We start from the raw sequence: 13,779 nt of genomic DNA, 5'->3' as shown, positions 1-13,779 counted from the left end.
CTGTCAACTCCGTATTTCCCTATAAAAATACCCTCCCAAATATTTTTAATTTAGAAGCTACAAGTAATCGTAAACTCTGAAGACATAAAGGGAAAATAAAATCAATTTGAAATCATGAGGTCTGGGAGAAAATGCTTTCTCCCTTAACAGGAAAAACAATACATAATCCATTCTTTTACCTCTTTGACTACAGTGTGCCAATGCTGGTGATTCTCGCACACCTCCATCTGCTCTTTGTGGAAAAACCGGCACTTTTCTGGAACTCGCAGAACATCACTTACGAATTCACCCACTGGAAAAGACAAAGCTTTGTTACAAGTAAATCTGATCATGATTCAAGGTAGTAAGGACTCTCACTGAAGATTATGACAGTTATGTAGTCAGGTGTTAACAGGAGCAATCTCAAATATATGTAAGCTGATGGGCCTCTCTCACCTTTGAAGGTCAATTGGACATTACAGGTCCAGGCAAGCAGCCACAAGAGCTCAACATTCTGTTACAGTCATGATACTGCGGATACTTCCTCACTCTTCCAGACTCTAATCCCTTAGGGTCCAGTTGCAGGGCTAACGCAATACACGATGGGCAGAACAGGAATAGGACCCCCCCACCATTCCGTGACCTCAGACACACACATATTCCTCTGAGTTCACATGCGCTCATATTCCTAGCCTCTTACTTCCCTATTTCTGCCCACGCTTAGTTTTTGTTTTTTTTTTTTAAGATTTATTTTAGGAGGATAGGGGAGGAGCAAAGGGAGAGGGAGAAAGAATCTCAAGCAGGCTCCGCGCTGAGCACAGAGTCCGATCTCACAACCCTGAGATTATGACCTGAGTCGAAACCGAGAGTCGGATGCTTAACTGACTGGGCCACCCAGGCGCCCCAGGTCATGTTAGTTCTAATAACAAAAAGCCAAGAAACTAAGGGTGTTCCTCAAAAATACGGATGAATCTTACTTTGGCCCTCTGTGTACCTAAAGACACACACTGTACTAAGTGAATCAGGTTAAGACTCCTCGACAGAAGGGAATGGGTGCTTCTGCGGTGGAAAACTCTGGCAGATGCTACTTAACCAGGTGACCAGCCTAACATGAGGTTTGTCACTGACAATGACGAGCTGACATATGTGATGTGCTAAGAAGAAAATATCACTACACAGTCTTTCTGCCAAAAATATGTCACTTGAGTCTAATCGTGATAAAACAATAAGACAAATTCAAATTCAGGGATCTATTTAAACAAGTGGCCCACACTGAAAAACAGCAAGTCATCAGAGAGTTTTTAAAAAGAAGGAATTGTTGTAGATCAAATGTAATGTTTCATCCTTTTTAAAGGAAAGCTATAAAGCACATTATTTGGACATTTAGAGAGAAAATGTTCAAAGTATGATTATTATATTGTAGTTATATAGGAGAACATCCCTGCTCTTAGGAGAAATAAGCCGAATATTTAGAAGTGAACTGTCATGAAATCCCAACTTACTTTCAAAGGGTATAATAACAACAACAAAAGGTATATAAGGTATATAAGATGTGTGCGTGTGTGTGCGCGCGCACACACACACACACACACACACACACACACACACGGTGAGACAGACAAGGCAAAATCGGAAAACCTCGGTAAAGGGTACAGAGGTATTCACTGTTACATTTTTTTCTATAGGTCTAAAACTTTCCAAAAATATAAAGCTGGGGGGCGGTTGGCTGGCTCAGTCAGTTAAGCGTCTGCCTTTGGCTCAGGTCATGATCCCAGGGTCCTGGGATCAAGCCCCAAGTCAGGGTCCCCGCTCAGTGGGAAATCTGCTTCTCCCTCTGCCTCTGCTGCTCCCTCTGCTTGTGCACGTGTGCGCTCTGTCTCTCTAATAAATAAATAAATAAATAAATAAACAAAATCTGTTAAAAAATATATAAAGCTGGGAGGAAAACACATACAGCTGTTCAAAAAAACAGAATGTGATCTTTTAGAAATACACACTGAAATATTTACAGGAAAAAGAAATACTATCTGTGATATGTTTCCAAATAATCAAGGGTAGGTGGGAGGGGGTCCACAGACAATGGGGGAGAGTGGCTCACAAACTGCTGATCATTACATAGCTGGACCACAGGGACATAAGGGTTAACAGTATTATTTTTCTCTGTGTTAGGACATGTTTGTAACTTCCATAAGAAAAACCTAAAAATTCATCTATCACTGGGGTGCCTGGCTGGCTCTGTCAGTAGAGCATGTGATGACTCTTGATTTCAGGGCCGTTAACGGCCCACGTTGCGTGTAGAGCTTACTTTAAAAAAATATTCACATATCACTGGATCATCACCCAGAGATTGATTCCGTAGGTCCAAAGTGGGACTCAGTAATTTCCACTGAGCGAACACCTTCCATCACCAATATGCTCCACACAGGCTCTCAGTGGAGGCAAACAGAGGGAGAGGGGTGTGTGCTTAACTCAGGAGCAGATGCAGTAGGGGCAGGAGAAAGGAAGCAGGAGCGCTAACCTCTGAGGTTTCCTTTTCTTTTTTTTTAAGAGGAAGTGTAATAGGAAAGTCATCAGGCCTGAGAAAGGTCTCAGGGCTTTGACTAGTGGAAAGTCTATATAGACCCACGCCCCAGGTTCGTCATGGCGGCCTGGTCCTCCACGACTGCTCACCTCAGGCCCCAGACTCTGGGCACTTCAGCAGTGAATCCTTCCACGACCCAAGGGGCAAGCAAAAGGAGTGCTTGATCTACTTTGAGGGGGAAGATGTGCTCTGACATTACAAGCTGGAGCAGTAAACACAGCCTCCCCACATCAAAACAGCCTTACACAGGGGAACGACAATGCACACCGTTATTAGCACAAGAATTTGGGGGCCAATAACTCCATTGACACTAAGGCAGGAACACAAAGTAGTAAGTTAGACACAGTGTTGCCTTGATGCCCTAAAGGCTCTAAGGTGGTAGAACATGTACCTAAACTTTTTCAATCAACGAGACACAATCAATGCTTAAAAAAACCCCAAATCCCCATGGGTAAATGAGGATGTGCCTCTATGAGGAGAAACAATCGGGAACTCAACCAAATTAGAAATCACTTCAACTATGACATCCAACCACCAACTCATATTGTTTTAATGTGATGATCCTGTATTCACTAGGCAATTTTTATCTTTCGTTTATGACAAAAAGCAACAAAAGACTACATTAAAAGGCAGTGTGTACAGGGTTAGGTGCTGGGGTTCAACTGCAGCACTGTCGTTGCTAACAGGGTGCTCTTAGGCAACTTACTTAACCTTTCTGTGCCTCGATTTCCTTATCTTGTTGTGAGGATGAAATGACATAAGATACGGAACACACGAAAAGCCCAGAACCTGGTGCACGGTGAGCAGTGAGCAGCACTAAGTGTGCGAGCTCTGATTACTGATGCTGCTGACGTCTTGAGCTGAGTAGCTACGCACAAACTACATATACAACTATAGTCATCACACAGAAATCCGTAATTCATAAACCCCCAATTTTATATGTACAATTGCGACATCAGAAAAAAATTTTAAAATAGCAATTTTATTACTACATATGTAGTCTATAGAAACAATAAATTGAGTTTTAAAAAAATACAATGGAATACTATATAGCAGGTTAAAAATGAATGAAATCTACTTACATCACACCTTAGACACACCCCAAAATGATGTAAAGTAAAAGTTGTAAAAGGTGAAGTACAGAAGGACAGCATTCTCGTAAGCCCACAAACACAAAACCAAATGGTCAGTAGATACATATGTATACAGCAGAAGCGCAAAAACATGTGAGACAGACTGGAAGGTGGGGGTGGCTGAGGGAAACAGGTGATAGGGATTAAAGAGTACCATTATCATGATAAGTGCTGAGTAATGTACAGAATTGTTGAATCACTACTATTACACACCTGAAACTAACATAATACTGTATGTTAACTACACTGGAGTTAAAATTTAAAAATAAGAAAGGAAGGGAGGGAAAAAAGAAAGGAAGGAAGGAAGGGAGGGAGGGAGGGAAGGAAGGAAGGAAGGAAGGAAGGAAGGAAGGAAGGAAGGAAGGAAGGAAGGAAGAAAGGGAGGGAGGGAGGGAGGGAAGGAAGGGGGGGAGGGAGGGGGGGAGGGGAAGGAATGAAGGAAGGAAGGAAGGAAGGAAGGAAGGAAGGAAGGAGGGGAGGGAGGAAGGACCAAGCTACTGAAACTTGGGTTCTTTCCCCCCAAAGAACAAAAAAACATGCATGAGAGTAACATGCCAGCAAGAGGGCAGTGGTTACCTTGAGAGCAAGGGAGGGAAGAAGGGACGAAAGGGAAGGAAGGATGGGGCTTTGGAACATTTAATACCTTTATGAAAAAATAAGATGGAAATGAAGCAAACCTGGCAAAATGTTGAAGAACTTAAACCAGGATGATGAGTGACTATCATATTGTGTTATCTTTTCAGTATGCTTCAAATACTGTATTTCGGAATTAAGCTTAAAATCAAAACTTTTAAAATGGCAGTGATTTAATTAACTCCATGCTACACTGCAAAATTAAATGCGACCAATCTTTAGCTATTTCATGACTCAATCTGTCTGACCTCTGAAAACCAGAAGAGAATTAACACCACTGAATTTGACAAGAAACTAAAATGTAAAAATAAAAAAACAAAGAATACTCTGAGTCAACAACTGCAATTTTAACAACATACTCTAAGGAAATAATTAAGAAAATAAACAAAGATATTTACTGTGGTGTTAATATCAAAAATTGGGACCAACCTAAATGCCCATCAATAGGGAATTAGTTAAATGATCACAGCCATATACAACAGAATACCAAGGGGTCACAGGAAATATGGTTTGTGTCAATATTTAACATGGAAAAACTTCCATTGTGATTAAATATTTTTAAAAATCATTAAACAAATAGGGGTGCCTGAGGTGGCGCAGTCAGTTAAGAATCCGACTCTTGAGCTCAGCTCAGGTCTCGATCTCAGGGTGGCTGAGCTCAAGCCCTGTGTTGGGCTACACACTGGGTATGGAGCCTACTTTAAAAGAAAAAACAAATAAAAATAAAAATCATTAAACAAGTAAACAAAGCAAGAAACACACCCCATATCCCTACCCCTCCTTCTTCAGTCTGGTTGACTCTTTAAGGTCAAGTTTGTCTTTTACTCAAAGATATGTAACTACCTAAGAGTAGCATATAACAGATGTTCAAATGTCAACTTAAAAAAAAAGCAAAAAACAGGAGAGCAAAGGTAGTATGACCACATTTAGGTGAAAAAAACGCATTTTTTAAAAGCACCTATATTTCCACGTGTGTCCAAAGAAAAAAGTCTTCTATACACACCAAAATATTAATCATGGTGCAAAAACTGGAAATGATTATTTATGCTTCCCCCACCTTCTTCTATTGAAAATAAGCTTTTTGGGGCACTGGGTGACTCGCTCAGTTAAGCGTCTGCCTTCAGCTCAGGTCAAGATCCTGGGGTCCTGGGATCGAGCCCCATGTTGGGCTCCCTGCTCAGCGGAGAGTCTGCTTCTCCCTCTTCCTCTCCCCTCTATTTATGCTCTCACTCACTCTCTCTCTCAAATAAATAAATAAAATATTGAAAGAAAAGAAAAGAAAAAAGAAAAGAAAAGAAAAGAAAAGAAAAGAAAAGAAAAGAAAAGAAAAGAAGCTTTTTAAGCAAGTAAACTAAAGAGGAACACATTTCAATCCCAACATCAGTTCTGTCATTTCACTGCTACTTTTTGGCATTTGCTACATTCATCAGAAGCTTCTAAGAAAAACAAAAACAAACGCCAGACTTAGGCAGATGAGTTACTCTGTTTTACAGAAGAACACTGAAAATGGTTTGGTCTCAGTTTAGAATTTTACCCAAGTTTATAACAATCCTCAGTTTAATCAGTTAGGCTGTAACAGATAATGGCCACAATTTCCCAAGTCACTGGACACAGAAGGTCGTATTGTTTTCACTGTTTAAGAAGCTGATCAATGAATATGGCAATTTAACAAAACCTAATAAACCTACGACTTCCTTTCAGCTGCACTTATGATCTATCTCCAACCTCCACCCAATGCCCTATGATTCTGTCTCTCTTTCAGACCATCTCCCCCAAGCAGGGACATGACAGCCATCAGGATATAGAGTTTTTCCAGAGCTGCTAAAATTCCTTTTAAAAATATCAAAGGTTGTGTACCCACTTGGGAAAGCCCTCATCACCAATACTCACACATATTTTTTAAAAACCTACTGCAAAAGTACTCTCCAGCTGCAGACAGGAAGACCGTGTCGGTTATGGGGCTCTGGAAGCTCTAACCAGGTGGGGGAAGAAAGCCTTCTGTAATGAGAGGGAGCCAAGAGAATCAACCTGACCACCGAATATAAATTTCTGTGCGGTCTAGCGGCCATCCCTAGCAGATGTCTCGGCGGTCAACAGAGCTCTGAAGTTAAAGACCCGGGACCATTCTCATGAGCAGCAACGCTCAAGGCCCCACGCTGGGGATGGGGTGAACTGTCGACGGGCTGTCGTGAATTCAAAGGCAGAAGATGAGTAGCTAACAAATGCCTGCGATGGATAGTGAGACCCCGAGGGGGAGCTGCTGAAGGTGGCACCCCAGAGCCTCTGAGAACGAGAACTGTCTTTGGCAGTCCTCACATCACAGTCACACTCTCTGTCCAGATCGCCATCCAAAAATAACCCAAAACAAACACAGTCACGGGCTCACAAAGCTCTCTTCTTTAGTACAGGAGCCAGCCTACATGGAAATGTCAGAGATGACTAACTCCTTCCCCCAAAACCCCAGCAGTTTTGCTTCTTCACACATCAACAACTCTGCCCTATTTGGATCATCCTAACTACCTACCTACCTATCCACCTACCCATCTATGCACATTTTTAATAATAAACAGGAGTCAACCAGTACTACTAACCTAAGCTATAAGGTCATTTTGAGAAGGGAGAGACTGAACTGAAACAGCAGGTGGAAAGTCACACTGATGGGTAGTTAAGCATCAAAAGAGGGCAGAGCTGAGTGCAGTGAACACAGATGTCCACAGGCAGTGTGACACAGACTTGATGAAAGCACTACCAGCAACCGAAATGCATTCGCAAACTGCTTTCCAAGCATGCTCACCAGGACATCCCTCTCTCCCCTCAACCTAGCAAAAAAACGACAAACAAAACTAGTGCCTGAGGACATAGGTAAGGACTCTGGGACACCCAAACCAATTAATATGGGTGACCCAACCAATACAGACAGATTCTGTTTTCCCCAGCTCCCGTCACCTCACCTTCTGGCCTGCCTGCCTACCCATGCTTTGGGTTTGCTAGGCAGTAATTATCTTTTTTATTGTTATTTTTTTAAGCAAGCTCTACACCCAACATGGGGCTCAAACTCACAACGCCAAGATCAAGAGCTGCATGCTCTACTGACTGAGCCAGCCAGGCACCCCATTAGCTAGTAATATCGTCAAGGGGGTCTCAGGGCTGAAGCTAACGACACTTCTGCTGTCACTTTATTCCAACATGTGGTTTTCACCTTAATGTGTACAAGAAGAGTTACTGTGGTTACTTCTGGCGAATGAAATGTACAAGACTCTTACTTTTTACTGCATCCAGGTTTTGTACAGTTTGTATGTTAAAAGAATTGTGTATGGTTGTGTAACTCACTGAATCTACTATAAACCATTAAACTATAGACTTCAAATGGGTGAATTATATAGAATGTGAATTATATCTCAACAAACTTGTTTAAAAAAAAAAAAAAGGCAGAGCCTGACTAAGAAGACTGGGTGACGGGGCGGGCGCCTGGGTGGCACAGCGGTTGAGCATCTGCCTTCGGCTCAGGGCGTGATCCCGGCGTTATGGGATCGAGCCCCACGTCAGGCTCCTCCGCTATGAGCCTGCTTCTTCCTCTCCCACTCCCCCTGCTTGTGCTCCCTCTCTCGCTGGCTGTCTCTATCTCTGTCAAATAAATAAATAAAATCTTTAAAAAAAAAAAAAAAGAAGAAGAAGAAGCCTGGGTGACACAGTAGGTTGAGTATCCAACTCCTGATTTCAGCTTAGGTCCCGATCTCAGGGTGGTGAGATCGACCCCGCATCGGGCTCTGCGCTGGCGTGGGGCTGATGCTCAGGATTCTCCCTCCCCCTCTCCCTCTGCCCCTCCCCATCTCTTGCTTGCACTCTCTCTTTCTCTCAAAAACAAAAAAAAGCAAAGACTGATTATTTACAGGAGATACTGAGCAAATAAATATACTGAGGATAATGGAATTGGAAACATCAATATGAGCTACTGTTTCTAAAAAATCTGCATGGGTGGACCTAGAAGCAACAATATCCTAGTACAGTAAGTACACATAATGCCCAGACTTGGTTTCTAAATACCACTCTCCACTGAAAGAAACCAGGGCGTCCTGGAGAAATGGAAGATTCCAGGGGTAGAATCAGGAAAATAAAGGATCCGTCTGCATCATCTTTCTGTCAAATCTGGACAATGAGTCCATAAGGAGATAAATGAATGCAGACACCATCTCAGCCAGGTGATAACAGTTACCACGGGTAACGGAACAAACCGATATCCTGCAACTCCTAACATCACGCAGCCAGAACGCATCTGTGGTAGCCTCTCAAAAATGCAAAATCCAAAGAATCATAAGAGGCGCCTGCCTGGCTCAGTCGGTTAAGCGTCTGACTCTCGATCTCAGGGTCATGAGTTCAACCCCCGTGTTGGGCATGGAGCCTACTTTAAAAAAAAAAAAAAAAGAGAGAGAGGATCATAAGACAAACCCAAACTGCAAGGCATTTCCACAAAGTAATTTGTACTCTTTAAAAATGTCAAGGTCATGAAAGACAAGGAGACTAAATTCAATGTGTGATATTGAATTAGATCCTGGCATTACTGGATAAAAGGTGAAACTTGAATAGGGTCTGCAGATTATAGATTTAGATCAATGATAATTTCCTGATTTTGATGATGTGGTTATATAGGAGAATGTTTCTAGAAAATCTACACTGAAGTCCTAAGGGATTAAAAAGACACCAACTTAAATAACTCAAACGCAAAAACCCAGCAATGGAGCGCGAGGGTTGAGGGTGTTGGGGGAGCGAATACAGTTAATTTTACCATATTACTCAAATGGTAACAGTTGGAAAATCTGAAATCTGAGGAAACAGTATATGGGAACTCTTTGTACAATTTTTCTCACCATTTTGTAAACTTGAAATTATTTTTAAATTATTCTTAATTTTAAAAGGCAAAAGGAACTCTAAAAGACTATCACCAAAATGTTTTCCAAGAGTATGGAAAAAAGAAAGTGGTGCTCATTTTTTTTTTTTTTTTTTTTTGAAGATTTTATTTATTTATTTGACAGAGAGAGAGGCAGCAAGAGAGGGAACACAAGCAGGGGGAGTGGAGAGGGAGAAGCAGGCTTCCCACTGAGCAGGGAGCCCCATGCGGGGCTCGATCCCAGAACGCTGGGATCATGACCTGAGCTGAAGACTGACGCTTAACGACTGAACCACCCAGGTGCCCCGAAAGTGGTGCTAATTATTAACCAAGATCAGTTCTACCGGGGTGCTCTAAGAGGAGATGGGGGGGGGACAGCAGACAGACATTAAAATCTACTACTTAAGGAGCACCTGGGTAGCTCAGTTGGTTAAGCGTCTGCCTTGGACTCAGGTCATGATCCCAGGGTCCTGGGAATCCCTGCTCGGCAGGGAGTCTGCTTCTCCCTCTCTCTCTGCCCCCACCCCTGCTCATGCTCGCTCACTCGCTCTCAAATAAATAAAATCTTAAAAAATAAATGAAATCTACTTCTTAAATGATGACAAGGAAGAATTGGCAGTATTTCTGTCCTGCTACTCCAGTTACCTGGTCCCTTACTAGCAACTGCATGTCTTTTAGAACACCGATGGACGGCTCTACTTACTGGCTAAGAAGTTGTCCAAATGGATACAGGTGTAAACATAAAAAATTGTCTGAATTAAACATCAACAACCATATAATACTTTATTCAGTGACCACATGCAAAGAAAATAAGTTGATGGTCAAACTGTCCTTTATGCATTTAATTAACAACAATATCATTTTACTGTTTGGTTCTTAACACTGAAAAATTCAAACTACATACAGCATATTGGAAAATAAAGCAACAGAATAAGATTTTTGTCCTGTACCAGCTACAGTAAGGTCCTGTCTTATAATTATCATCAAAAAGTGTATCCTCTGTTCTAGACACTGTCACTGTCATAGAGGACAAAAAGGACTAAAGCAGGGTCCCTGGTTTCACAGTGTTTACAGCAAAGCTGCAGAAAGATACAGAAACAGATCATCACCATACAGGGTAACAGATGCAATGGCAACAGTGGGCGAATTTCAGAAATCTGCCTATCTGGATAGCAAATATAACGAGGAGGGAAAGTTTTCTTTAAAGGAGGCAGCCCCTCGCCTGGATGGCTCAGTCAGTTGAACATCTGACTCTTGATTTCCGCTCAGGTCATGATCTTGGTATCATGAGATCAAGCACCCCCCACTCCCCGTTGGGTTCTGTCCTCGGGGCGGGGGGGGAGTCTGCTTGAGATTCTCCCTCTTCCTCTGCCCTTCCCCCACCCACCTCACCCCACCCCACCCCACGCCTGCGCTGGCTCACACCTCTCTCTCTCTCTCTCTCAAATAAATAAATAAATCTTTAAAAATAAAATAAATAAAAGAAAGGAGGCAGCCCCTGAAGTAAGCCTTGAAGGGAGAACTTCCCAAGCAAAAGAGGACACCATTGTCACCGTCCAGGCAGGAAAGGACGAACGGCCGGGGACCAGAGCAGCGGGAATCCGATGGGAAAAAAAAAGGATGTAAGCCAGACATTCCCAACTTTCAAGTCACAGCACCCTGTGTGTCTCAGTAATATTTTCATAGCACTTCCAGGCCAAAAGAATACCCAAAAGCTTAGGTAGTTAGGTCCAACCACTTAGTAAGCCCTCGTGCCCTAACCCCTTAGTGCTTGCTGGGCACTGCACAACTCCTCCAACGTTGCCATCAACTGAACACCAGCACCCTTCCTTCTCCTCCTGCTGGCGTGACGCTGGCTCTTCAACCCAGCAACCACTAAAACACCGGTCCAGAAAGACCAGAGGTCACTGAAAGGAATGGAGCCACAGAATGTTGAAACTGTGAATACCTCCAGCTAGTAGTTCATGGGATGTCTGAGAGAGGCCTCCTTTGAACATCAAAAATATCCCACAATGCTCGCGCCCTGAGTTTGCTCCAATGCCCCGGGGTGCCTCCATGCACAGTTTGGGAACCATGCAGAGACGCCATATTGAAGAGGTACGAATCAGGCTTGAAAACTGACTGGATGTGGGGAGATAAAGGTCTCCCAGATCTCCAGATCAGAGTTCTGGGTGAGGAGTGGAGCCATGACAAAGAGTATGTAGGAGGGGAGCAGACGGGGCATAACAATGCAAAGGGAAGAAACAACTGCAAGTACTATCTATGGTCTACAAATACTCAAAACTACACTCTCGTTTCATTTAGTTCACGAATTTTATAGAGAGTGAACGAAACCTCATACCCGGAGATTTCTGAGAGCCAGATGGAATGGGAGAACATCCTTACACCACACCACACCAAAGGCTTCCAGGTTTCACACGATGACTGCACGATGCGGCGTCTTAGAGTAAAGGGTGCTAGGCACCTGCGCTGTCCCTCTCTCCCCCTACTGAATCCTTTAAAACAGTAACTGCTACATATTTTAAACACTGTTATTTAGGTGCTGACTCTTCGTGTTATTTTGATACATGTGAGAATGAGAAAAGCAACTCCTTCCACTTTAGGAAACGTTTTAATGAAGGGAGGAAGTCGAGCAAGTTAAATTAATGGCTAAAATTAAATACATCTACGAACTACCCAGAATGCCTGTTAATGCTGTTATCTATGTTAACCCTATCCTGGATCATCAAAAATCAACTGTTTTGACCTTTCAAGCTTCTATGACCACATCTGTTCCTGAATCTCCCAGACGACACAGGTGTGAGTATATGTGGATGTCCCGGTGATGCGTGCTTAGGATGATGAATGCATTAACTGGGTAAGCGTCTGAAGCAACAACTGCTTCTGGGTAATAAAAACTTCTTGCTCAGTGGTAGTCAAGTTAGCTCTGTTGACACCAACCACAGGGACAGAAACCCCCGTAGCTGTCGTGGGCCCTTCAAAACGGCAGGCGGCCCAGGGCTGTGCACAGACAGCTGAGTCACTTCTCCTGAAAACTCCCACAGGTCTGGTCTCGCTAGCAACACAGGGTTTCAGTACCTTGCCAAATGTGTACAGATGAAGTAAGAGGAAGCGAAGACTCCATTCCTTGGGCTGCTCAGTCCAACTCACTACTATGACTACAAAATGGGAATTTCAAACATCAGTGTGAGGCAAAGCGGGGCTGCTCTGAGGGCAGCACTCTGACTCAACGCCGTGCAAAAAGCTCGTGCTTAAAAGACAGAGGCTGCCCACATCGGGAGGGGTCACGACCATCAAAGACAAGTCACCCGCTGACCCTAGAAAGCAGTAAATATTCAAAAAAGAAGTCCCACAATACATTCCTGCAGCCCTCGGCTTTGTGACAAATGTAGAGACTTCACTGTGAGGCCAGAGAAAATTGCATGTAAAACTGAGCGCCCTCCGCTTCCTGCGGAGTAACCAAGAGCATCTAAGGGACACGCACCGAGACACTTAAACGGTATCACGATGTGAGTCTTGCACTGCTTTTTGTCCCTCCGGCACCAGTTGTCGACACTGACGGGCTCATTTGCTTCCATCACGTTTGTGATCTGTAGCTCTGGATACATCTGCAAAGGAAAGAAAAGACATGCACAATAAATGGACTTTATCCATAATAAATGGACACTCGTTTGCAAGTAAGGATGCCTGGTGTCAGTACCGTCATTCTGCTCTGTAAATCTCAACGTCCACTCTGCTACTCCTGGTTCTAACTGAACCCCCCGAGTAAAACCATCCTGTAACTATTAGTTTCTTTTGACAGGGAGATTTCTGACCACTTCTAAGGCACTCTCTTAAAAAGAAAGGGGGGGGGGGTGCGGCAATCTTTATTTAAGGACATACAAAAGCAGCAAGCTCTCAAGCCCAAAATAAATCTATTCGGTATCAAGTCCACTTGTAGGGTGCTTGTAAATAGCTGAGAAGAAAAACACATTAAAAGGCAAGTCCAGGGGCGCCTGGGTAGCTCAGCCAGTTAGGTGTCTACCTTTGGCATCCTGGGATCGAGCCCCACATCAGGGAGCCTGCTTCTCCCTCTGCCTGCCACTCCCTGCTTGTGCTCTCTCTCTCTCAAATGAATAAATAAAATATTTTAAAAAATAAATAATTAAAATTAAAAAAAAAAAAAAAAAGGCAAGTCCATGGAAATGTCTGATGAAATCAGAGAATAATACTTAACCCTGGCCCTCTAGGCTAATCTTGGTAAGAAGTTAAAACATCTCCTACCCTTTCCTAGGTCACGTTTTGACCTAAAAGGTGAGTTGAGTCAGATCTGAGATTACCACTTACAATACCGGTGGCTTTCCATCAGCAAGTGGAAAGCCAAGAGAACCGGGCTTTACTAGCATACACATGACGTGTTTGGCTTCACATCCTCCCATAGGAAGTGAGAAGCCAGGAGAACCAGGTTTTACTCGTACGGTTCCCGCCAAGCTTCTGCCCTGTTCCCTCCTGAAAGAACCTAGAGCTCGCAGCGCGCACAGGCAAAGCCTCTGACAAGTCTCAGTCATGTCATATATATTTAGAAATAA

The 13,779-nt window shown here is 43.3% G+C and overlaps 1 protein-coding gene across 4 annotated transcripts in view; it reads right to left on the bottom strand.

Moving 5' to 3' along the window:
• The window catches only part of APLP2 (amyloid beta precursor like protein 2), a 79,683-nt gene that overhangs the window by 23,773 nt on the left and 42,131 nt on the right, over positions 1 to 13,779 (bottom strand). For all 4 annotated transcript variants that reach the window (XM_026505393.4, XM_026505392.4, XM_026505394.4 and 1 more), the window contains exons 3-4: positions 12,696 to 12,819; positions 180 to 292 (exon numbers count right to left, since the gene is read on the bottom strand). In XM_026505393.4, the coding sequence (XP_026361178.1) occupies positions 180 to 292; positions 12,696 to 12,819 (237 nt within the window). The remainder of the gene's footprint in view (positions 1 to 179; positions 293 to 12,695; positions 12,820 to 13,779) is intronic.

Source organism: Ursus arctos, unplaced genomic scaffold (genome assembly GCF_023065955.2).
Source record: "Ursus arctos isolate Adak ecotype North America unplaced genomic scaffold, UrsArc2.0 scaffold_22, whole genome shotgun sequence".
Taxonomy (NCBI): domain Eukaryota; kingdom Metazoa; phylum Chordata; class Mammalia; order Carnivora; family Ursidae; genus Ursus; species Ursus arctos.
Note: the sequence above shows the minus strand (reverse complement) of the source record. Positions and strands in the feature narration are given on the sequence as shown.